The sequence below is a fragment of the Scomber scombrus genome, chromosome 12, assembly GCF_963691925.1.
Source record: "Scomber scombrus chromosome 12, fScoSco1.1, whole genome shotgun sequence".
Taxonomy (NCBI): Eukaryota; Metazoa; Chordata; class Actinopteri; order Scombriformes; family Scombridae; genus Scomber; species Scomber scombrus.
In genome coordinates, this window is record NC_084981.1 from 1,683,267 (window position 1) to 1,709,981 (window position 26,715).

The 26,715-nt window shown below is 38.4% G+C and overlaps 1 protein-coding gene across 5 annotated transcripts in view; it reads right to left on the reverse strand.

Moving 5' to 3' along the window:
* The window catches only part of col13a1 (collagen, type XIII, alpha 1), a 130,062-nt gene that overhangs the window by 20,828 nt on the left and 82,519 nt on the right, over positions 1–26,715 (reverse strand). For 3 of the 5 annotated variants that reach the window (XM_062429868.1, XM_062429867.1, XM_062429863.1), the window contains exons 5-17: positions 25,365–25,400; positions 24,660–24,686; positions 24,341–24,367; positions 22,376–22,402; positions 22,238–22,264; positions 20,959–20,985; positions 19,734–19,805; positions 14,665–14,745; positions 13,326–13,367; positions 13,198–13,215; positions 12,546–12,572; positions 12,060–12,104; positions 8,580–8,606 (exon numbers count right to left, since the gene is read on the reverse strand). In XM_062429868.1, the coding sequence (XP_062285852.1) occupies positions 8,580–8,606; positions 12,060–12,104; positions 12,546–12,572; positions 13,198–13,215; positions 13,326–13,367; positions 14,665–14,745; positions 19,734–19,805; positions 20,959–20,985; positions 22,238–22,264; positions 22,376–22,402; positions 24,341–24,367; positions 24,660–24,686; positions 25,365–25,400 (483 nt within the window). Of the gene's footprint in view, positions 1–8,579; positions 8,607–12,059; positions 12,105–12,545; positions 12,573–13,197; positions 13,216–13,325; positions 13,368–14,664; positions 14,749–18,538; positions 18,581–19,733; positions 19,806–20,958; positions 20,986–22,237; positions 22,265–22,375; positions 22,403–24,340; positions 24,368–24,659; positions 24,687–25,364; positions 25,401–26,715 lie in introns of all 5 variants that reach the window. The other 2 variants (XM_062429866.1, XM_062429864.1) reach the window with 2 other exon arrangements.

Sequence of the window (26,715 nt, forward strand, 5' to 3'; positions counted from 1 at the left end):
ACTCTGAATTTACTTAAAAAATATATTAATTTCCTAACCCTAACCCTAACCCTAACCCTAACCCTTTAAATATTTACTAACAAAACATATTGAATAATTAGATGAATAGATAAAATATGTAAGTCAAACTGAACTTACATTTTTCTTTGACAGTGCAGATGTTAACAAAAACCCATTTTAAAAACATGTCCACTAGGAGCCTTATATTTACAGTTCCAGTAGGTTTGGACACACTTTTCTTAGAATGAAAAAGTGTGTCCAAACTTTTGACTGGTACTATATATCTGCAAAACACAATGATTCACACGACATTGTTACATGGTAACAAGAAATCTACATCAAACAGAAGACAAAATGTGAGTAGAACATGAATTCATTTTGACCTTTGAAAAAGTAGTTTGACTTAAAAAATATATAACTCAAGGTCCACTTACTAACTATTGTTGGAACTTTCATTAATGACTAATAGTCTATCACTAAATAACGTTTGTCCAGTTGTCACAGAGATCGCTTAGGTGCCGTCATCTGACCTAAGTATGGAATTTTGGTCAGGTAGTTGAATATGATGATTATATGGAAGGGGATGATTAATACTGTTTCTATTTAAAGAAGGTCTCTGATGTCCGAGGTGAAGCCGGTCGATGATAGTGGTTTTGGTATCAGATAGTTTATGTGTGTTTCTAGTGTTTATTCAGTCTCTAGTCTAGGCTTCTTGGTGTTTCACTGATGTAATGCTCCCAGTGATCCCTGTTACCTCGTTACCGCCCTCTATTACTGATGCTGTTCTCTGTGTACACAACATCACTGGACACCACAGACACATGATGATATCTGAGCCATCTCCATGACAACTGAATAAACTCAATCTGCTGATGGAGTTTGTGAGATACAGTTGAGAGCTTTGGAGAAAGGAAGTGGACTTGAGTGTCTGCATTACATTCCCACAGATCACAGCAAATCCAATAATTGTTTTTTGGCAATTTATTCATCTTGGATCCAGAATGAATGCATGTATGAATATTGTTAGAAATGACAAATGGTATGATAATGCTTGTACAGTACAACATCAAGGAGGTAGACAGCCCAATAAATTAAGGCTGGATAATTATATCATCCATTATAAAGACCAGAGCACTCTAACAAATGCCAACTGAACAAGCTAATAGCTCAGAGAGTTAGAGAGACAATGTTATAGCTTATTTGAAGCTTTGGTCAGTCACAAAGACAATGATATGATGAATATCTGACTTTACAGACACCCAGTTACTAGACGAAAATGACTGACTGACAGAAGCACAACCAGACAATTGGGATGCTCATTTCATGCCAAGCCTACCCTGTAGCCCCTCTTTCCAGGGATGCCAGGGATACCAGGTGTGCCAGCCTGGCCCTTTTGCAGTGGAAGAAAAACAGTTGTGAACTGCTTAATCTGGGATTAAGAGAGTAATAACTGTTGCATACACTTCTCAGCAGTGACTTTTACCTTTAACCCAGGAATGCCCGTGAAACCTGGTTCTCCCTACGATGGCCAAGATGGCACAACAGTCAAAGTTGACGAGAAGGAAGAGAAGAGCGAGGAAGTGAAGCAAGAAAAGAAAAGGAGAAAACATGAAAAGAGGATGTACAGTTTGTTTTCCTGCACATTTATGATATGGAAAAGTATATGCATACACATCTACAAAGCAAGTATTCAAAACATATAAAGTGAAATGGGAAACTGCGAAAGATTAGCATCTAGTGCCAGCCACAACATGATGAGCCCACTGAAATTGGTTGTTAAAAATAGAAATGAAAACACACTTGAGTCATTTAATTAATCTGTGTTCATGCTCTCTTCTTCAGATTAATGAGTAGATGATTTAAAGATGATCTACAGTCGCAGCTGTGACCACACAAGCACAGATATAGCTGGTTGGTATAGGGAGTTCCTACAACACTGTTTGTCCCAGCAGAATGTGTGCTGTCCACTGTGGGTGTTTTGATGCCTTAACATTATTTCTCATAGTTTTAAACAGAAAATAAAAAAGTTAGGATGCATGCAGCATGCAAAAAGGAACATGTTCCACAACATTCTTCAAAATAGTGCCTAACAAAAACTTATTTAAGAAACACAAAACTGTGAATAGTTTGCATGCTTCAACTGAATTCTGTTGACTAAACTTTACCCTCGACATACTAGCATTACTAGTTACTGCCAGGAAAGGACAAATCTTTTGCTGATTCATTTACATGTATCAAACATTCAAATTTTGGGGGATTTTTCGGGTTCCTGAGAAAATGTTGTGTCCCCTTTAGGCCACTAGAGAGCACTAGATGCCAAAATGGGAGAGAAAAGTGAGATATTTTGTCAGGGTCGAGGCTGTGGCTGTTTCCTGGAAGCACTACGCACCATAGATCATTATTTGTTATGGATTATCCACATTATCATACAGCTTTGACCTGGTTAACTCATGATTGCTGTAAATCACTGAGATGAAGGCCCAGTACCAAAACATTGTGGTTACATAAAGATAATTCTCCCAGAAGTCATCTTAGCGTTGCAGAGTTATTTTTATCACATTTGTTATTTTGTTTTTTTAGCATGCAATTGACTGATGAGAGGATGGGACTTAATGCAATAACTGAGGCTAAACATTAATCTATCAAGTTGTTTTAAGGCACCTTAGACAGAGTTGATGGCTGGGTAAAAGAAGTGAAGAAACATCTAGTGTAGGCAAATGTCAGTAAGTAAAGTAAGTACCTTTCAGTAAGTAATATTCAAAAGTAAGTGTTTATGTTTTGCCCAACACTAGCTAGTACTGGCTCCTTTGCCTTCTGATAACTTTTCTTGAACAGCACTGAAGTACAGTGTGTCCCAACAATTATTGAGAAAATATGAAAATTCAAATTTGTTGTTATTTTCTTATTTTTTCAGATGCTATTTTCCAATCCCACACTTTCAGATTATTGAAACCTAATGGTTTCATTAGGGCTGTACTTCACATGTCATATGGAAGGTTGAGATGGAAGGGACCATATCAGACATATCCAAAAGTCTATGTGAGTTTGTGAACAGATGAAAGCATTGCTGGATCTGCAATATCCCTGCTACCCTCAGGAAGGCCTGATTGCTGATGGGTCTATTTGCACTAAGAGGTTCATTAATGATGCTCCCCAACAACCAGCTGCCCCAAACAGGAAACTGATTCTCCCTTTCATCTATAGCTGCTCCAGTCAGCTTTTAGCATTCCTTTGGTCGCCTCAAAGGTTTGTCCTTCTTGTGCTGTGATTCTATTTTAACATCTCTCTCAGTGTGTGACATCTAGTGGGTGTAGCCCTGCATAGATCTGTCACACTGGCATGCCATGTCATGATTTATCAATACACTAATCCCTTCATTGAAGCCATGCAGCCACAGGCTTTCCACTTCAGAGGAAGAGGACAAGGAGGGATAAGGTGGAACCAATCAGTCACTCTTGCATTTAAAGGAACTGTAATCATCCTCCAATGATACTGCAGGATCACTTGTTTTCATTCTGTTTGTGCAGCAGCCAACTCATCATGTCACAGTCAATTTCAGAGAAAGGACATGGAGACTGAGGTACACACTGCCAGGGTTTCCGAAGTGACTTACAAGTACAAGTATGATTTCCATGTGTACCATAAACAGTGAAATAGTATGCTTGGCAACAGATGGACAGGATTAGTCTTAGACTGATACTAAGCTATTACGAAATTAAGATCACTTAATCAGTCCACAAGTGTCTCTGACACCAAATGTTATAGAATTGATCTATTTTACAGAAAATATTGATAGTAAAATATATGAATCCCACATGGTCTCTTGTTGAGAAGCACCTGTAACCGACTGGTAGGGGTCAGGCAAAGATTTCGTGTTCAGATTTCTTACAAGCATACAAGAACATTTGTGTCAGCCACAGTGTCTTAAGGGCTTTAATACTATGAGAGGAAGTGCTTCTTATGCCAGTACACAGAATGGATTACCAGCACATCAAGTCCCTCACTCAGCACTGTTACTTATTAAGTTAAGTACTGACAGTTTCTAATGAATGTAGGAACACATGATGTAGTTATTGTAAGAAACAGGCAAAATAGGATAGATAGATAGATTTGACAAAAATGTGCAGATGTGAAGTACAACATGTAATCTATTTCAGCCAGAGAGCTTGTAGAAAAGACTGTAAATGTCACAGAGACCAATTCATAACCTGTTAGCATCTTTTGTCTTTTTGCCTGTCTGCCAGTCACAACTTTTGTCCTTCCAGAACCCAGTTTATTAGTTATCCTGCATCACCTGACCTTCACACCATCCTGCATACTTCCTCTGAATCCCCTCATCAGCTCCACCTGCTCCTTGTCATTGTTCTTGGCCAGATCACCAGTGTTGTATTCTTGCTGTTCAAGCCACTGCTTGCTAGCTTATCTGTAACTTGTTTTTAGACCTGTTTTAAAAGATAGTTAACTCATTCACTATTCCCTTTGACAAACACTCCATAGTAATATTTGTGTTTTGTCATATGTGTCTATGTGGTTGTGTGTGTGTCCGTACCTATTTTATAATGTATGTTACACACTCCTCTTAACCAGCCTGTAGGGGTCGCAAGTGATCAACAACAGCTCTAAAAGTAATCTCTGGCAATCAGCTAGGCTAAAGAATCTGTTGCAGGCCGCATTTTGGCCTTTATTATGACTTAAAGTTTGGTCTTATCTTGAACTGGAGCATCTGCAGATTACTTCCATACTAGATATGTTATGATCCATTAAAGTTAGGCAAAAAAAAAATCCCTGTTTTTGTTAGCTTTGCCACTATCTTGACTACAAGGGAACCAAGAGGGAAAACTGAGTGAGATTCAACTCTTCTTTGTTTGGGAAGTGAGAGGGACATAGGGAGGGTTTTTATCTATCTCTTGTGGTATGTTAGAACAAAATGTTCTGATTAAATAAATATGTTTGGACTTATTGTCCCATTTATTGTTACCTCATTAAGTTTAAACAGTTAGCTGAATGCCATACCATGCAATACCATTCAGCTCCCTTGACCACAACAGAAAACGTTTGATCTGATTATGGAAGAATGTAACAATTACAATGCATTTATTAATGTTGCAAGGCTCAGTGCTTTGCCTAACTTGTCAGTGAAAGCTTTTTCCCTTCTCATTGCTCTATCCACAACATTGTTACCAACCACAAGTTATGAGCCATGTTTTCCTATTTTTTGTTATTTGGTGCCACTAGTCAGCAGGTGTTACTGATTGTTAGCATGGAACTAAGCTCTTAGTTCAGAGTTAGCCTTGGGGTTTGGTGGCTAACACATTTTAAGCTTACAATAAGCCATTACTTATGTTGTGACAGAGTCTAACTTACAATAGAGCAAAGTGAAGACATAACACTACAGACTAGTCTAAAATCTATTTGTGAAATTGGAAATGGTCAATTCATGACCTGCCTTCCTGTCTTTGCTGCCAACCATTAACCTATCCGTTGACAAATTAATAAAGTGCCTTTATTCATTTTTGCTCATGTCTTCTAAATCATCCGTATAAAAATGGTGTGTCAAGAGCCAGGCATGTATAGGGGTTTCTTTTTCGATAATTTGTGCCAATTTATTACAATTTATATTTATCATTCTTAAATTGTAATTCATACCCTCACATTCAATCAGATAAATACTCTTAGGACCATGAATGTGCTAAGTAAATTCCATGAAATTCTACTTTCTGGATTATGCAATATCTTTTGTGTAAAGTTGACATTTGGGCCAGAGAATGGGACAAGAGGAAAGCTCACACAAGGTAAATAGTTCAGGGAGTCATCCTCTAAGTAACATGAATATTTGAATTAAGCATTGATACTTGGTATCTTGGACTAAGCTCTAAGATGGATAAACAAAACTCGATGTAATTGTCAGAGTGCCTGAGAATAATAGAACTTAATTGCTCTCTTCCCATCTGCGTATAATGTTTCATCTTTGTAGCTCATTGCTTTCCCAGAGATGCATTTTCATTCAGTCAAAGAAGTGTGACTGTTGGCATGAAATCCACCTTCTCTTTGTCATCCCCTGTCGCCATTCTCAGTTCCCACAGACAAAGTCAAATCAAAGCCGCTTTCAAAGACAGAGCTTATTAGATCAGTGGAGTAGAAGAGTATTTCACCGCTGTGGCAGACGGGACTGGGTCCTGAGGTGGTAGTTGTGTCAGCTTCCTTCATGGCTAGACTGTTGCATGATGGGAGCTTTGGAACTGAAGTGGTTGAGTCTATAGAAATGTCATCATCTGTGGTCGGCACCACGTAGATACTAATGACTAGTGCTTATACCAAAAAAAACCTCCACCTGGCTCACTTTACTTGTCTCTGGCACAAGGCAGCAGTAGCCAGCTCTTTGATATTATATATAGAACAGATCTCCCCTGGGTTAATGAAAGCATCAATTCCTTCGGCAACCATGCCCTTACATTGAAGGATTATTCTGCAAAAGCACTTTCTCTTTATTATTAAACAATAAAAGGCTTTCCAGATCACTGTTTCCTGTGGATACCAACGAATATGCACTTTCCTTGAAGTTTTTTCCTCTTATGACGTCTTCTTCCTCTCCCCCCATTTGTACATCTGTGGGGCTTAATGAGGAAAACACACACACACACAGGGCTGCCGCTGCTACTGCCATGCTACCGAGGCAACAGGAGAGCTGATGTGGTTGCAGGTCAGTTGGGACTCCTGAGGTGATGGAGTCCATCAGAGAAGGAGAACAAATTAAAGTCCACAAAAGATACGTGGACACTGTCACTGTTGTGGAGACCATGGGCAGACTGCTCAGCTTTGTTCCAGACCTCCAAATCAGACATTTCTGATTTGTTCAGGAATTCAATAAGGTCTGCTCTTCATTGAAGAACAGTAAATGGCTGTTTCCCCAGGTATGAAACATTTGACAAAAAATGACTTTGTGTGATCAGTGAATTGGAGGGCCCGGTAACATTTAGAAAATAAAAAGCCATTGAGGCGCTCCATTGACATCGCAACTGCTACAGAAAGGTTTCTATTAGATAAATAGGAACCAAACCAACCAAGAGCAGACCCACACAGACACCATAAACTGTCAAGGCAAAAAAGTTCCAAAATACAAGTACTTAGTGCTCATTCTTGCCAGGTGGAGCCTCTGAAACAGCACAACCAAATGTAAAACCACATTTAATTACCCTAATGTTGACTCATACTACCAAACCAATATAATATAACTCCATGTTCTCATAAGGGTCTATGAAACATTTCATGTTATTTGTGTTCAAAGAGACAGGTGCTCCTCTAATAAAATACAATTGTTAGCGATGCGTTTCCACTAAGAGATAAATTAAACCAAGTTTCAATCATCCAGACTCCAGCAGTCATGTCTGTGATCTCATCATGCATAAATAAACCTCGACATGCCACACACACACAACTCCATGCCTGACTTTCACTTTACCGTCTCTCCTCTCTCTCCTGGGAAACCCCTCTTTCCTTCATCTCCCTACAGAGTTGATGGAAACAGCAGCTCAGAGAAGCAGCGGGGCAGTAAAAGCAGACACACCCTTTCAACCAGGGGAAAATCAAAAGGCAAGCAAAGGCTCAGGGGAAAAGGGAGTGCTCCTTCTTGACGTGGACCTGACAGAAGGGAGATCTAAATCTTTAGAGATGATATCAGGGGCCTTCTATTATGTTGGTCCCTGGACTGAAGCAGGAGAGAGCTGATTTCTCATCCAGACCCAGGGCTTAAGCTACTACTGAGGATACAGAGGTCATATACTGAGCAGCTTTGGCTTGAAATCAGTAGGACTGAATATCTTCAAGCGTAGCTGACCATCTATAACCTGCAGTCAGACTTTTTTAAGGGTCATCAAAGTTTGACAAAGCAATTTCAACTTAAGGTCAACTATCTTTTTCCAGAGCTTTCAACAAGATCATTAACAGAGTTTGCTCAGTAATCATGGAGATGGATTTGTTGATATGCAAGTATCAGTACTTTTATGTTTTCAGTTGCTGTTTTATGATTTCTTGACCATGTTAGCTTGACAGTTATGGTATTGAAGCATGGAAGTTTTATTAGGACTTCCGAAATGGGAGTTTGACAAAACAGACTTTAGACAATGTGCAGAAAGCTCCTCACAAAATAGTAGGTGGACCTTTGCCAAATGATCATGTCTAAGATCACGATCCTCAAAGGTCTTTACACTTTTGGGATTACCTTTCATACCCATCACAAAGATTAACATGATCATACAGTGTGTTCAGACACTCTAGAATAAAGAAAAATAAAATAAGATTAAGTAAACTGAGCAAACTCCACCCAACCAAGATAAATGCAACTGAAAACTCTATGTGATTATGTTGTTGTGGGATTCTTTTTAATTGTCAAAAAAAAAAAAAGATTGGTGTGTGGTCAAAATTGTTTGTGCTGGTGTGGACGGTGCAGGGGGACACTTAGATTGATAACACCCATATTTGTAAAACCCTGACTATGGCCCTGAATAGAACACAGAGACTGTTCTGCAACCTTCATCAACAGCAGTTCCTAAACTTAAAAAAAATAAATTAAATGATCTTACCTTGATTCCTAGATCTCCCTTGAATCCCTGTGAAGCAAAGACAAACACTTAAGATGTAAGAACTGACAACTATCACAGCAGTCCACTAGATGGAGCACAAGATGTTCTCTATCTACCATAATTAACAGTAAGTACTGTGTTCAAGTCTTCTCAAAGTGAGAATGCAAACTCAAGGAGCAGTTTGCATTTCATTTCAGAAGTTATCTAATCCTTTTTTTTGCAGCCTCTGGAAAAAAAGTCCCACCAAGATGCCAGATAACCATGCCGGCAAAGCCTCTCCTCTGTCCTCCTAATAACCTTCAGCTCAGTAGCCTGATGCACTCATAAAGCTCATGGCTTAAAACAGAAATGGGTTTCTGGGATGATTTCATGGGAAACAAAACGAGATGGAAGAATGGCTGAAGTTTACAAGGCAGTAATGTGAACAGAAGCTCACAATGAAAATATTCTTCCAGCGGCCTTACCCTCAGAAAAGCATCAGTATAAACTGCAGAAGGACGCTGTGTTTCACTGTGACCTTTCCAGCTCAACCTAAATCTGAGATTTTATATCTGTCTTCAGGCAAAAATCACTTTCGCAGATTCGTGTTATAGATATATACAGTGGTTTTGCTGTTGTAACAGAAGCAGCCAAACTGCTCGATGTTGCCCAGATGGCTGAGATGTTTTGCTTCAGCACAGTGTAGTTTAGTGAGAGTGGATAAATAAGAGTTATGAACATATGTGAAAGTAATGCATTTCATACGTTTCATCAAGTTTGAAGGCACTTTTTGCATCGTAACCAAATTGCATGTTGTATCTTTAAAGGTCCACTGATCATTTAAAAAAATATTAACAATGAATCAAATAATTCTGTGAGGGTGTTGCTCTTGGAATAACAAAACCACAGAGGATTGTCACCAGCTCTGCAGTTTCCTTAGCCCCTTTTTTGACATCAGCAATTCTGTAATTTAGTGGTAATATAGGATTTAAAGTTCAACTGAAAGTAAAAAGCACTTTTTTCTGCTATGCATATATATATATATACCTTTCAATACTGCTAACAACACACTGTCTGACCATGACACGTACTGTAGCTACAGCACAAGTTTGTTTGTCTCTTGTTGCCCTGCTTGGTCACAGCCTGCCTGCTGCTGTCAATCAAAAGCAGACAGCAAGAAGAAAAGGAGCATTTCTGATTTTTCTATTTTTTAACTTCCTTTTAATAGTAGATTTATACACATTGACATTATTTTAGAAAATGAACAGGGATAACTAAAGGTAATTTCAGTTGGACTTTAACATTGGTCTCATCCCAAACATTTAATCATTTCTAACAGAAAGTGGACAACCCACTCCTGGATACTAGGTAAAACATTATGTTTAGATTTTTCCCTAAAGGCTTTTGCAGTGAAGGCTATGTGACTGAATCACAGAGCACTACAGTGCTGATGTCACCAATGGGACTACAGTTTTAAGTCTCTTTTAACTCTTGTTTTGGTTTTCACAGCCTGCAAACTCTGCTCTTATCAACATTTCATTTTATGTCCTGCTCACTTCTTTTAAAACTGAATCTTTACTGTTATATCCTTCCTATTTCTGCTTTTGTCTTGTTTATAATTTTGATTTCTTCCCTCTCCCTTTTCACATTTTCTGGCATATTTATGTTTGTCATCTATAATACCATGGAAAGTGGAGAAGGACAAGCACGTGGAGAGTGTAGCGGGCATAGCCCCCCCACAAAGCTTCAAAGCCAGCTTTAGATCCTTTAAGCTGGCAGTGTGCATTTGTGTGGATGTCAGTGTGTGTGTGTGTGTGTGTGTGTGTGTGTGTGTGTGTGTGTGAGAGAGTGTGTGCGTACGTGTGTGCATACTGCGTTCATCCCTGTTTATTCACTATTAAACAGAGTATTGTGCAATAACCAAGCAATCACTTTCCATTGAATAAATGTCAAAACCATAAATGTGGCAGCAGATGCTATCTACATCATTTTGTGAGGACAGGTTCTCAGTATTTTAATACCAGTTCCAAACAACTCCCAAAGGTTCATATGATATATTAACCATTTAATATAGAATGAAACAATGAATCTGATAGGAAGGGCCAGACAACATTATTAAGATGGGGGTCAAGAGGTCCTTGTTCTAGGTAAAATTAGTTGACTTGAAGCCAATATGAGGATTCAGCAGTTTGAGTTACACAAATTAAGTGGGTATCTTCCAAAATTGACTATTGACTATATTAGATCTTTGTAAGTGTCTAAAATGACTCCCTCATTCACTCAGTTCCTACTGTCTATGTAGAAGACAGTGATCAGTAAATTCAGACTTATAAATAATCATACAGCATCATCACTGACAGGTTTAGTGTCCAATGACTGACATGGGCAAGATCTGTTTTTCCATTGTGGTAATATTTGAGGGCATTATATAGAGCATACATTTCACACTTAGAATTCAGACACTCAAACTGAATGAGGGACAGTGAATATAAACCACAGGGAGTGATTTCTGACACAGCCGTAAAAATAAAAATAGCCACAAATATTCAACCAGCTCGCATGAGATCTTGTATCATCGTTAAAAACTGTTTTCTGCTCCAAGTAAACCCACCTGCAGCTATCATGTCAATTGAGAATGATGTTGGTGGGATGGATGATTCATTTGCTACTCACTGGTAAGGGCAACCAAAACGAAAAAAAAAATAACGCTGCTAACAAGAACACAAATGCCAGGCTGCATGAATGATGTGAAACAAAATGCCAGTTCAATGTGATTACCAGGCTACTTCATGCGTCCACATAAGTTCATGTGATGTTAATTTTATCATCTGCCTGGACTGATGATTCAGTCTTCTATTTCTTACATAGTATTTGCATTAGGATCGGGTCACTTCACAGTCAGTATGAAGAGGTGGTATATTTTTAAGAACCAATAACCCATCCCAGTGTGGTATGTAAGTGTTGTTACATACTGTCCGGGTCAAATTTGACCCATTTTGACAATTGAAAGAAATACAAACACCATAAATAAAACATTTTAAGCCTTGCCTGTGCAAAAATTTGAAATATTTGAAAACGATTCATTTTCATGCATCTGGTTTACATTTTTGCACATAGAAGGTTTTAATTGTTATCATAACACCTACCATTCAAATGTTGTATCCTTCACTTTCGATAAATTAATAAAAATAATTATTGCTGTTCTCCTTTAAGATAACATGAGAATATAATATAGTGTGATTCAGAATGTATTTTATAAATGAACAGTGTCAAACCAAAAGAAAACAAGAATTTGTTATAATAGGCACTCATTATAAAGGAATACTTTAACCGGGTCGGAATATGAACAGTATGTAAGGGTTAAGGTGGCCTTTAAGAAATCTGAGCCTATCTTAAAAGGTTTCATTTAAAACTTTTCTACAGATCTTTTCAGAGACACATAGATGTGTACACCCGCAGTTTAATATGAAATAGCTATAAAACGGGTAGAAAGTGGAATACCTTAGGGCCTTCAGGACCTGCTGGGCCGACATCACCTCGATCACCCTTCGGAGAGACAGAAGGACAAATATTTATAGATGACATGTACAAGTGTTTTCATTTGTTGCAAACATTTTCTCCTGAGGGCTTCTAAAAGCTCTTGATCCTGGCTGTCATATTGCTACTTTCTTTCAAAAATGACCAGCTCACTGCACATACGTCAAGTAAACTGTTTTACTTCTGAAAACAATAAAACTGTATGATTTTCAGCCAAAGTGAAGCAACCAGAGATGAAATACTACTTTATTTCTACTCCTGCACTGATCTCTGCAGGTGCTTTCAAGCAATGCAATATAAAAGTCATTTTTCTCGACCATTACAGGAGGAAAAAGATTGTTATTGGTGGATGTCCACAATGAAAAAAACATAATTTTCTCAATGGTGTACAGTAAATACTAATACTCTACTGACATGTTCTTTTTAGAAAATGAAGAGAGGGGAGCTCACCTTTTGTCCTGGACCACCTGGTTCACCCTGGAGACATAAAACAAAGTGTGTTTTTTTTTTTTTGTCCTTTTAAAACCTAGCTAGTGTAACAAATACAGTAATACAGAGACATGTACAGACACAGGTGGCTGAGGCATGATTTGAGGGCTTCAAAGTCATATTTTCTACCCAGATGGTTTTCTGATCATGCTGCTTTTAATCTCAGCTATTACTACTCATGCTAAAAGTCCATCACATTAGAGGAATAATGTGATAGAAACACCACTTCCTGCTGAGAGTTCAGCTTGTTTTCCACATCGAGGGGCGTTTACTGGACTGTGTGCGTTTCTTTGACTGCACAATCTACATTCCTCCTTTTGAATAATCCGTGACAATTACTGCATCATGTGGAGATTGACTCGTCCCATGCAAAGGAAATACAGAGATCTGCAGTGTTGCTGTTTTGTAGGTGGGGTTGTTCTGAACTTCATAGCAGCTGTACAAAGACCAAGTTGAAACAACTTGACTTGATACCTGTTTTCATGTGGCCTGCTTTATTTGGGACTGAGTGCATTTGTAATAACACTAGAACCATCATGAGAGACCAAAGTGATGCTAATCATGTTTTTTCAGAATTGTGATTTTATTTGTACAAGAAGAGGACTTTGTTTACCTTCAGTCCTGGTAAAAGCTGCAGAAACAATGTAGAAATCACAGGAAGGTTAATGTCAAATCAACAACATTTTTACTAATGAGAAGGTTCTTGAAAAATAAAAGTGGAGGGTCTGAACCAAAGCTCACCCTTGGGTCTTTTCCTGGTTTGCCTGGTTCTCCTGGCTTACCCTGTAATGAAAAGAGCAAAAATCCTTTATATATATAATCTACAAAATTGTCTACAATTCCAGTTCCATGATGCCATTTGGATTTGCAACAATCTCATTTTTTAAAAGAGTGAAAGACCAACTGAAGTAATGCAGTCAAACTAGCACAACGGTGAAGTAAACTTGCATCAGACTAGAAATTACATTTTAGAGCGAAATGTGTAGAAATGTGTAATTATTTTTTGAAATTGGTGCTCTATGAGTGGAGAACACTGTAGATTGTCCATACTGTTTTTAAGGAGGAATCCTACAACAACCAGAATGCATTGTTAAAGTCCAGTATCTTCCTGCGACCCTGCGTCCTCATATGGGGACATTACATTTTGGGTTTGCTGGACCTTATACTTCATTTCTTTTGACCTGTTGTCCTTGTTCATACACACTTTTTTGTACCACCTAGTGGTAGAAAAAGCACAATACATCAATTAGTGTAAAAACGAGATGGCAGGCATCTTGACCAAGTCAGATAAAAGGTGACCGGGTACAAAACATTATCAAAATGTATGGTTGAAACTTGTTTATTTATGCTTAATAACAATTGTGGTTTGATATACTGATATACAGCAAGAAGCTACAACACTGTTAATCAGGAAGTACTCATTTGAGGACATTGGGACTTTATAATCATTCATGCAAAGGAAAGTTGTAAATGTAAGACAATGCTTAGTTTTTATACTTATCAGGTCCTGCTGATCCCAAATATCTAGGAGAGATTAAAAATGCATACCAAACAAAAAACAGTTTTTAATCTGTCTCCATTCTCTTTGCCATTCACCATTCGATGCTGCAAAAGCATTGACTGGTGAATGGCCAAGGAGTTTCCCATCCTTAGACTGCAATATGATATAGACTGCTGAGTCATGTATAGCAGCATGTCAAGGTTTTAATGGTGTCCCTGAGCAAAGTGAACGTGATTTCACCCATTTCCAGTCCAGGCTTATATTTTCAATATCCTTAAAATATTTTCACCTCTTTGAACCAGTTGGAGTTTATGAAGTGCTAATACAGTGGACACATCATATAGGAAAGATTGTCTTGTTAACAATTTCTTAGGATTCAACTTATTGGATAACTCAAGACATTTGTATGATTGTACAGATGATCTCTATTTACCACTTCTGTTTGTACCAAGGCTGAAATGTAAACAAAGTGGCTAATTTACCAGTGTAAGATTGACATTTATGGTTGAACTGTCACAGATTCATTTTCAGACACATCGTTTTCCAGGCACTCACTGCCGGTCTCATACTGGCACTCACCGGTGGGCCGCTGGCTCCACTCAGGCCTGGGGTTCCGGGGGGTCCTGGAGGTCCTGGCGGTCCCTGCGCTCCAGGCTCGCCCTGCTGAGAGACCTTGAGTTACAACCTGTTGTGCTGGAGAAAGCCTCGCCTACACTGGCCATGCAAACACAACAACCTCACAGTTACACCGCAAATACGGCAGCAGGGGTTGCTGGGAAGAAGGTTAGCTGGGGAGTAAGGCAAGCGGTTATAATGCTTGAATGTGAAGGTTCATTCTTGACCTGTGTTAAAATATTCTAAACTCAAGGTTCGCTTATTAGCTTTTTTTTCTGATTGTATTCCATGGCCCTCAGAGAATGGAACTTGCTCAGGTTTTGTGATGTGGTCCTAAACAATTACGCAGGGTCCCAGCAAGTACCCTGAGTAATCTGACCTATGGCCTTGGATAGGAAGGCAAGGTAAGGTTGGAGAGTAAGCTAGATAAATAGATAAATAGACAGACCACAACCCATCACAGCATTGACTGGAATTTATGCGATACCTTTGGTCCACTGAGTCCTGGTCACTATACATTGACTTTTACCGTTTTACCTGGCAAGGTGCTCTGAAAGGGCACCAGAAAAAAAAGTCATAAATTGGATACAGCATTGACTGGGAGAGGGTCAAAGTCAAAGATCAGGAGTCCGGGGATATTCAGAAACAGATTTACATTTATGTTTACATCCAATGCCAGAAACCATCTTCGAGTAACGACACGGGTTACCATCTCCCACCTCTATATGACCACCTGTTATCACTTTGCTCTACTTTGGTTTACTTTGGTCATATGATGACACCTGAACCTGAGGGCCATTAAAGTCAAGCTATTAAGTGAATAGCGTTTAGAATATTTGATCACAGATATGGTCATAATGGTGTTTCTTCTCAGTGACTACGTTTGTTTGGAGAGCAAGGCACTAGAAATTGATTGACACTAATGTAGGTTGTACAATATTTGACAAACCACATAGAACAGAGGCTTGTGGTTTAACTGAGGTTTAACTGAAATCATAGAAAATGTGTGGCTGTATAAGTTAGTGTTGTTTATATTTGAAACAAATAGGTTTCACAGTGATCCTTCCTGCTGTTTCTTCAAAACAGACAGCTAATCTGTGTGTAGTTATTCCGAAGACTGCCCAGTGACAGCTGGAGCCCTGGGAATTATGTCAAATCAAATCCAAGACTAAACATAATCAAATGGAAGCTTACAATGAGCACAGGATATGAAGACAATAAATATACCTCAGTGGCTGAAATACATCTGTCTGGCTGCTGAACATCCTGAATCAGCGTCTCCTTTGTTTACACTAAAATAATTGCTGCTACTCGTCTTTTACAGCTCATAAAATCAATTTCTTGATTAATAGGTCAATATTTTATACTGAAAATATCCCCATCTGGACATATGCATTATTACATAGGGTGACAACTTGCATGGCATTACATTTAATGCATTTTGGTGCAGTACATGATTTATTTGCACATGTGGTCCGACTTAAAGGAGTTCCTAACACAAAGCACTGGCCTTTGTTCAGTCACTCAGTAATCATTGTGTTACTGTAAGAAAACACACATGTACTGTAGCTTTGGACCAGAGAACACTGCCAAGTCTGGCAATAGCTTCTATTCTGATATAATTGAGACCATTTCCATTCACATTACATCCATTTAAAAAAATGTTTTTTTATCATTTTCCCTTGCTCTGTAGAACACAATGTGTCTAGATATGATTTATGTCTCTAGAAGATCATCTCAGTGATATGGGTAGATTGCAGCTGCCAATTGCTGGAATAGTTTGCGGTTCAGCACAATTTGACCACATTCATGAAAATAATGTATCCTCATCAGGATGGAAATCCCATCATGCCAGAGGGACAACACAGAATGGTTGATATTGTATTTATCATAGAGAGCCAAACTGAATTTCTAATGTTAGTCCAACCTGTGTTTTTCACATAGCTCTGATCTCCAAGCAAAGTAAGTGTCCGGGAAAGCAGACTGCACACTTGGGATAAACAAGACGGAGCAGATGCGAAAGGGACCAATCAGTGCCAGAGTGCCAAATGACTTATGTGGCAGCACACTGAAGCTCCTACACACACATCTTTGTCTAATGTTTAAGGAACTGCTGACATTGTATAAGCCATAACTTTAAATCTCTCTCTCCAATTAAGGTTCAATGCAAACGTTTAGTGCTAATACAGGATGTAGTGTATCCATTAGGTAGCAAGGTCAGAGTGCTGGATAGTGTGTGGCACATCTCACTTTCCTACAGTCAATCAATCTTTATTTATATAACGCCAAATCACAACAAAAGTCATCTCAAGGCACTTTACACATAGAGCAGGTTATAGGCTCGACTGTGTATTAGAACAATGAATTAGGTGTAAAGTTGATTGCATAGTTCATTTAATATTTTTTCAGATTATTTATATTCAAAACGTGTGATAAAGAGAATTATTAAATGAATGCATATTATATTCAGTAAAGAACTTTTAAGGTATGGTCACAGTTAACTAACTAATACCACTTGGTTATAAGAGATTACCAGTTTAACACATTTTGCCTCTTGTGAATCCTGCAACTTTGTGAAAATGATTGCTAAATAACTGTGGTAACCCTTTAAGATTACAGAAAATGGTGAGGGTTAAACAATGAAAAGAAAAAAAGAACTTTGATGTGTTGATTCTTACTTTTTTCTTTGCTATGAATGTCACACTACTTTCTGCATTGACCCTGAATGTTGTCCTTAAAAGTGAATCACTGTAGATGCATGTGAATACAATTTGTAAGGGTCATGGCTGTATGAAGATGCGAGTATAAATTCTGACTTCTGTATAAGCGTTGCAGGATTTTATTACAGTAAATGTTTGGCATTTCATATATAATATCATATGATATCATCATGACCTATCAGTGGGCTATGAATATTAGAATCTAATGTGCATGTATTTATATTTGTTATTTTCTAGCTATTGGCTATGTCAATTTAATACTAAAATATATAACTGCCTTCATATCCTTTAAAGAAAGTTTTGAACAGTAATTACATTTGTCTGAAACAAGAAAAAAAAAGCATTTATATTTGATTCCTTGTCACACATCATGTACACAAAAGACCTTTGTCCTTGAATATGATTAAACATTCAAAAGCAGTAGCAGCCAAAAGTTGGTTAATTACAGCTTGATGGCGGAGGAGCACTGGGGAGGTTTTGGCGACGGTCGAGAAGCAGTGGGCATTCAAAGGAGAGAGAGGAAGGGGCAAGTAGGGGGCAGAGAGGATTGTACCTTGAGGCGTTTTAGGATTAGAGGGCTTATTGAGGGCATGTTGCGCACGGTGATGGGCAACATCTGCCGGGGGGGAAGTCACAAAGCAGAGGTGGCCAGTGGTGCAAAAAGGTTCACAGGGCAAAGGTCACCAGGAGGCCAGAAAAAGGAAACAGGGTAGAACCAGAAGATTGGGGGGGGGGGGGGAGAAATACAACATGAGAGTGAAAAGCAAGGAAATGGGAAGGCAAAGGAGAGAAAAAAAGAAACAAGGTTGAAGAAAGGAAAGACAAAAGAGGCACCAGCAAAGCAAACTATGGGCCTGGAGTGGCAAAGGGGACGATTGATGTACCATGATACTTAAATTCTTTGAGTACGTGAAAATTGCAAATTTCTTGAGACATTTTCAGTATTGAATGGTTGCAAATTATTAGGCATCCACTACTGAGGGTGTGTATGCATCAAGGTCCCATTGACAGTAGACCAGGCCCTTAGATTGCAGCGGAGCAGAGTTCAGGTGGGCGCCAGTCTTGCCACAAAGAGAGTACAGCAGTACAGTACAGTTACAGTGCACATCCAGACTTACTGTGGCCATCTGTCCAACACAGGGTTGTACAATACGCCGCTTCTGTTGAGATGACCAGCATCATCAGGTACAAGTTTAGAAGAAGGCAGTAAAGGTATGATCCCGCTGATATCTACATTTTTCCCCACTGACACCAGATAGAACCAGCAACTTGCCTACTTTTTACATACTGTACATATTTCCTCAATTCTTATTTTGCACCAACCTTCAACCAAACACCCCCCCACCTGAAACCCAGAAGAAGTGCTGTGTATTCCTTCCTCTTTAAAACACATATTTCTTTAAGTCAATTTTTGAGCACACGTCTTTTCACTCTCTGATCAGTCACATTAAGTAAGTATATCAGTTAAATGTCCAAAAATGTGGAAATATATACAGCATGTGATAGGTAAATATAAGTGGGGGAATATATGTAGTAAAAGTAGGCAAGTGTGCTGCTTTGTCCCTCACCATTAACAGCTGTCCACCACATCAGCACAGAGGTTGAAATGTAGAGAAACAAATGGCGGCCAATATTAAAATGAAATCATTTAATCATAATAAGAAAATAATTATTTGATTTGATTTCCTATGAATGTGATGTACGATCAAATTATCATAAAAATTTTTTTATTAGTATGACTACCAGATAAATAAATAACTAAAGAGTCTAGAGCCACAATAGCAGCTCTGTGGCTAAACCTCAGCTTAATGCCAACATCAGCATGCTAACATTTTCACAATAATAGTGCTAACATGCTGATGTTTAGCAGGTTGTTTCCTTAGTTTAGTTCAGGAGCTACAATGGCTGGTGGTGATGAAAGTAACAAGTAAGATTTTTTTTTTTTTTTTTTTTTACACAGATGGAAAGTGACATTTCAAGTTAATTAAATGATTTCATTTTAACATTTGTAGTCCTAGGCTTTGATATAACATTTACCCTCAAGTAACAATTTTAAGAAGATAATAATTACATTCTTTCTTGACAACCCTTTAAACTTGATTTGACGTATTTTGTTCTCTTAGGAAGTCTTTGAAAAGCAAAACCAATGATCTGACAACATTTCACCACATTGTTCAGTGATTTTTTTTTTGGTGGAGAGCAGATGATTGAGGCGTGCCTTGGCTCTACGGCACTGGCTCTCTTTGCGGCACGACTTGGTGACAACCCCACTGAGAGTTATCTATGGGGGTGTTTTTGGGGGCACCCACAAACCTTCAACATCACAGCCTGACTGGAGCGTAAGGCAGCCAGGGTTTTCAGAGGGACATCCTGCACAAAGAGGCCCTGCACACCAGGGAAGTGGTCATTTCAGTCAGTGCTGGTAATGGTGATAACGAGCTATTATCCAATGACACAAAATGTGTCACGTGTTGTTTTTTTTTTGTAAATTCTGACTTTTAGATGCTTAAAGTTGAACCATGAGGCTGCTGCAGAAATACACTTAACCAAAGACACAGGAAATACTTGCTGATGTTGCTGACTTTCTCCTAAAAGGCAAACTCTCGCACTTCTCTCTCAACACTGAACATTTCACCTCCAACCAATACCCCAACCCCCATGGGTCTCACTATAGGACTGAAGCTTGGAGTGTGAGCAGACTGTGGGGATGGACCTCCCATACAGAATGCTGCTGGGGGCTCTAGAAAGTGTATGAAAAACAATTTCAACAGACATACAGCTTGTTAAGGGGGTGGGGGATTGGGGGCTGGGTTCCCTTGCAAGCTTAAAACATCAAACCCGATATCCTATCTGGGTCCTTCTTCCTCTGAACTCCCCATACTGAACTTTATCTAGCCTAGAGCATTTACTGTCCAGAGATGTGTATCGCAGCCTGATGCCTTATCAATAGCAAGTCTTAAAACCATTTCAACATGCACCGTGCTGTTATTCTGAGCAGCGCTCAATCGATGTAGCAAAACTTTGATTGTCTTAACAGGAGCAGTTTAATAACCTAAAGGTTGAATTATGCTGGAAATGGACTTAGCTATCTGAAAAATCCCCCTTTACACAGGAGACTCTTATTCTTGGCACCCCCACACACAGGCTCTTATCACGTCTGTCTGCATGCTCCAGCAGGCTGCTGGTAATTGCCTTGTTTTCTCTCAACAAGCCAAACCCAAGAGATGGTGGGACCATAGAACTGCAGAGCTCTCTTCATGTGTTGCCCGTCATTTGTCTCTCAGGCTTCTGCAGTACTTTCTCCTCTTCCAACTTCACTTTTCTAGTCTGACATTAAACAACTATACATGTGAGCGTGCGAGAGATAATGTTATCAGCTGTAGGATGAAGAGTATGGGTTCAGTTATAATATAATATGACAACAATGCAGTGGATTCACATCATTTCTGCATGTTAGGCATAGACATTTATAATGAAGTGGTAACTTTTCACATAAAAATAATGAGAAACAATTAATTCCAAGATAAAGTTTTCTTACCCGATGTGTGTAGTCTCCGCAGACACCCTGGAGGGAACACAAAAAGTTTAATCGCTTGAAAAAGACGAAGTTTCTCAAATTAGAGAGCTTGAGACAAAAGTGGAACTTGATTTTACACCTAACAAATAGCTTGCCAATCATAGGAGGAACTACCCAACCTGTAAAAACACTTGTATAAAGCCTTTTGTGACCCAGATCATTTCATTGGGATGTCCTCAGGGGTACTTAAGTTTGGGCTTATAGACTACAAATTCACAATGGAACCAGCATAACAAACTGGGGACGTGGAGCTTGAAAGATGTGGGTGTTTACAAGGCAGTAAGGGTATAACCAGGTTGCAATTTGCTGGGGGGGTGGGGTCCCCTCTCTGGTTTATATATCCCTGCCTTTGCTGAATTATTTTTATCACCCGGATGGGATAAAAATGTATCCAGCCTCATAGTGATTTATGCTGCTTCACCCATAGACCATATAAAATATCTAAAATAAAAATATGCTAAAAATAAGTAGTAAGTAAGTAAGTAAAGTGCTGCAAGGTGAGGTCAATTCATCTACCATCCTTTCAGTATGTAGCAAACTCTTTTGCTGTGAGAAACCAGTTTCATTGCAAAGTCATTCCTTTAACTGGTAGTGATGAAAATAACTATGTACATTTCCTTCCAAGTATACTACTGGCAATAATATGATTTTGACCACTTGGGGGCAGCAGAAACAAGCTGCAAACACAAAACTGACATATTATTGCCTTAGAAAGTTCATACGGCAAATTGTCTAGCAAATACTATCTTGGAAATCTCAAAGATTGACGAGAGCTGTGAGAGTGAACCAAGACAGTAAAGTTGTGGGCCATAACCATGAAAACAATGAGGTAAAATGGACTAATGCTCCATAGAGCCAAGAGAAACTGCCGAGTTAGTGATAATTATCTGTGAATTTACAAGTAACGCCTTCCTGTCAAAAGTAGTCATTTGGTTTTTAATATTGAAAAGATATAAATTAAGCTATATTTTTTACTTGTACTGGGATTTTTTTTTCATAGCAGTTTTGCCACTTTTCCTTAATTAGTCAGTTACCTCTAGTGATATCTGCGTGGCTAAATACCATTAGATTTAAGTGAGAAAATATGTTTATTTTTGGTTGTTTTTTGTAATATGTTAGAGCAGATTCTAAAACACTGTAAGTCAAAATGCTGAATATTTTATCCATCAATGCTAGCTACTAAACTGTAAAAACACTGACCAATTAACAAGATGTAAACATATTGCAAACAATATCTCACCTTCTCCCCTTTGGGTCCTGGTTCCCCCTGGAAGGAACAACAACAAAGGTGAATGAGATACGTTGAGTAGTTAAACAGTTATCTTAAAAGATTAGCATGCTATTATCTTAGGACTGATGTCAGACTTTAGACACTTACTGGGTGTCCTTTAGGACCACGCTGACCCTGAAAGACAACAGCAACAGACAGTCATGAATTGGGTTTAGTCAGTGACATGCAGCATAAGAAAGATTTCAACTGGACTGAACATAAAGTCCTCTAATTTGCATGACTGAATAGAGATAACTAAGGTATCAAACAAACTGATTAATTATCTTATATCTTCTATCTCTCTTCTAAAGTCTTTTCTAATTACTTGTCATGGATGAAGCCATTGAGTTTGACTTCCCATCAGGCCCTGGAGTGTGCCCAGTAGGTAGCTGTCAGAGCGCAGTGACTGGTTGATTAATGAACTCAGGGACAGGGCCCAGTAGGACACATCTTGTGCACCCCATGCTGGTGACCCGACAGGCTCAGCAGCTCCAAAGCCACTTTGTGAAGGCTATAGCATCTTTATACATTTACCATACAACCCCTCAAAGCCCTTTTCAATACTCCCTGACATTCATCTGGAAGGAGACTAAGAAACAGGGGCTCATTACAGGGCCATTAATCTTCAATATTATTTCAACAGTATCCAACCCCACTTGGCCCCCTGGAAATTTTGCCATTTGTACTGGCATGGAATTCACTGGAGCTGGACACAGTAAGCGCTTCAAAAAACCAACCAACCATGACTTCCCCCCTGTCTGACTGAGAGTAATGGTTTTCAAACAGAGACATGTGAGAAGCTACTGAAATCAGCATTGAGTGTGATAAAAGCCAGACAGTCAGCCAAGGCTGGACAATGCTGACATGACCACAACATCATTCAAAAGGAACAGAGTTCCTTTATCCTCAAATTCTGTATTAAAGGTGGAAATCCAAGAAGATCATGAAAACTAGTGAGAAAAATGACCAGTGGTCACAGTGACTTTGTCCAATCCTTTTGACAGACAAGAATGTTGAAATTGGATAATTCTACAAAAGCCCAAATTGTATTTTTTCTTTGTTTTTTGTTTTTTGCAGTGCTCACCTTCTTTTTTATTTTATTCTTGCTTTAACAATATCTGAACATGGCAGCTATAGTATAGTGAACGTTAGGGAAAAATAGTGGTTATGCCAAATGACCTGTGTTTAGGGTATTGTTACACTTGAAGGTATGGAATGATACATTAACTCTTTTGTCCTGCATGAAATGATAAAATGTCCATCCACAACCTGTATATTATTATTCCTGCCTTGCTACATAAGGGCCATTCTACTTCCTGGACATAAATCATGATGTGATGGATTTTATTCTTGATACTGGGCTGGATTTATTTTTTCATTGCATCTTTTCCTGAAGCCATTCTCCTCATACAGGATTAATATGAACCAGTTAAATAGTCAGTGGAAACTGGAAATCCACATATTTTCTTTGGCTTCATAACAGTGGAGTGCTGGCCAGAGTCGTATTCAGATCATTAGTCACTAACAATACTGAAATGGATCATTTCAAAAATCTAGTCCTGCTTTAATACCTGCTACATATTCAGTACATGGCTAATAGAGAATCATATGATTTGTGAATATTCAATGTTCATGTTGATGAAAATGCTTGTGGCATTAAATGTTCTCAAGCCTCAGTTACTACAGTCTAAAATGCCTGTTTGAGTTTGTCAGAGTTTTACCTACTAACCCTGACTGAAAGCCAGAGTGTGGTTAACAGCTCCCATCTGTCTATTTCTTTTCCCTACTGCATGGACCTCACTGTTAGCCCATTACTGTGGTGCATAAATCAGGCACCTACTCTGTTTTTCTTATAACTTTGTGGGTACGAAATAAACAGAAAGTCAAAGTGACCTTAACAGCAAAACAAGGTTCAATGAAATTATGTCATATTTGCTTTGGCTTGTTGTTGTAGATTTCATTTCACATGCCCATAATGTATAACCAAGGTTTTATGGCCACAAATGAATGTTGCACCGGCGGTAGTTGTATTATGGCTCAACACAGTTTATGACAAATTTAAGGAATGCTTACCATGTCTCCCTTAGCTCCGTTCTGTCCCTGTGTGAACATTAAAACAGTCAGTACAGGTGGTAAAATAACTGAATCAATCTAAACAGATACTTCCACTTGATTCACTTGGAAAAAACTTCTTACAGATTTCCATAGTATGCTTAACCTCAACCTATAATAACAGTAATGACACTAATAGAGATTTTATTACAATAATGACCATAATCATTCTTAGCTTAATTATGCTCATTATCATCATAGGGTGCTGGGATCTTTGCACTGAAAAGCACTCAATTACACAGTTATTTCACTTTTTTGACAGGAACTTGATTAAACTCACAGACTTGCCATCCAACCCAATTGGACCCTAGGATAAAACGAAAGAAGAGATGTTTGAGTACATGTAGAAATCATCAATTGTATTACAAATCTTTGCAGCAAAATACTGGGTAGCGCCATCACAAAGAAAAGTGCCTGTGTGCAAATATTGGCTAAATACATAACAGTGAAGATTGTGTCATAATTTAAAGCCCTGTGATTGGATGTTTATTGCTGCAGTTTATATACACAGTCACATACCTTTGACTTTCTATCAAATAACTAACATTGAGTTATGATTTAACTGGGATATTTTTATGTTGATCCAAGCTGTAGAAATGCTAAAACTGCGAGTCACACAATATGTTAAAAATGAATGTGACTTTTACATATGGAACCAGGGACACCTGAAACAACCTCAAACTTTGCAACACAATGTTTAGATATATTTATCAGAACACTGTTGTTCATTAACATGATATTTAGACCTCAAGTAACTTTATTAGTTTATTTATAGTAATCATTATTGACTGTGAGAGCAGGAACTGGTGACAAGTTGTTCTTAGGGAAGCTTGCAGGCTTTTTCCTGATTTTCTAATAAACTCAGAATTTTATTTTACTTTATTAAGTGTTACTGTCACTTACTTATTACAGTTTCACTTCTAAATTTGAAGCCTTGAGAATTATTTCCTGCATTAACTATATAAACAGCATGAGCATGACTTACTGGAAAGCCTGGAAACCCTCTTGTTCCAGGTTGTCCCTAAAGAGAAAACAGAAAAACAATCAGATTGTTCGTTGCACCACAGTCGGACATGACCAATCCCTCGACTGGACGGAGATATTTGTTTATTATTGTCATTGATTTTGACATAAGGAGTGAAACTGCGGACTCAGCTCGATATTGAGCAAGTGTGTGTGTGTCCTTTCTGCACAGGAGGAAATTAGAAGTTGAAATGCAACACTGAAAGTAGAAAAGAGCAAAGAGTTTTGATTGAATAGAGATGGATGACGGTTAATGACCTCAGTGACTATAAGTCAATTACAATTAGTCATGGTGGAGGTTTGTTTGAGCTTTCTTACAATGCTTCTAAGACTAGTACAGGACATAGGACATTTTATATCCTCAGGAAAAGGAGTGAAGGAAAAATAAAGAAGTCGAAAGAAAATTAAAATGACTAATGAAACAGATTTTATTTCTGGGACCAGAGGTAGGTACATGGAGCTTTAAAATGTTTCTCTCTCCAGGGATGTTTGGTCTGTTTTGGGTGAAAAAACAGGACAAGGCTTCATAGTTTTAGACTTTATAATTTGATACATACTATCTTTTCACATGGCTTTCAATTTCATGGTCTTTCTTAGCAGATGGCAGATGGGAGTTAGCAAACTCCAAAGATGCAATTGAAAGCTGTGTAAAAAGCCTATAATGTAGTCTGATTTAGGATTTATTTTAATTATTATTTTTTTATGAAAATCAAGACTTAATTTTCAAGCTCAAATGTTTAACAAAAATGAAAAGAGAGGCTTAAAGTGCTCAGAAAAACTGAAAAATACATCTGCTGATGAGGACCATGGCATGAAGTTGAAAAGCACTGGAAAAATCTAGTAAGTGGTCCTTGAGTTCCACTAAGTACTGTATTATTTTTTAAATTACTATGTCCACATTTCATGGTCCCAGGTTTTATGAGACTTTAAACTGGCATGGAAAACTCTTTTTGCTTCTTAAATATGCAAACAAGTATGATTTCCTCGAAAATAGTTGTATGTGTATCGAATAGATCATTGTGTATATGCTACAAATCGTCATTCGGTTACTATATGTCTAAATAAAATAACTTTTTTGGAATCCATAGTCAAGCTATTAAGTTTAAAACCTTTCTTGAAGTGAAAAAATATCTCCACACTCATCCATCCAACTCGATGAAAATACAATGTGGGCGAAGAAGTGGAGGCACTTTGCTCGTCTAAGCTGTCATTTCCTCTTGTTCTCCTCACCTCTCTGTTGAATTAGCTCCCTTGTTCCATCTAAGGTTGCGACTGGAGTCTCTTATGTTGATCTCACCTACTGTGGTAAACTA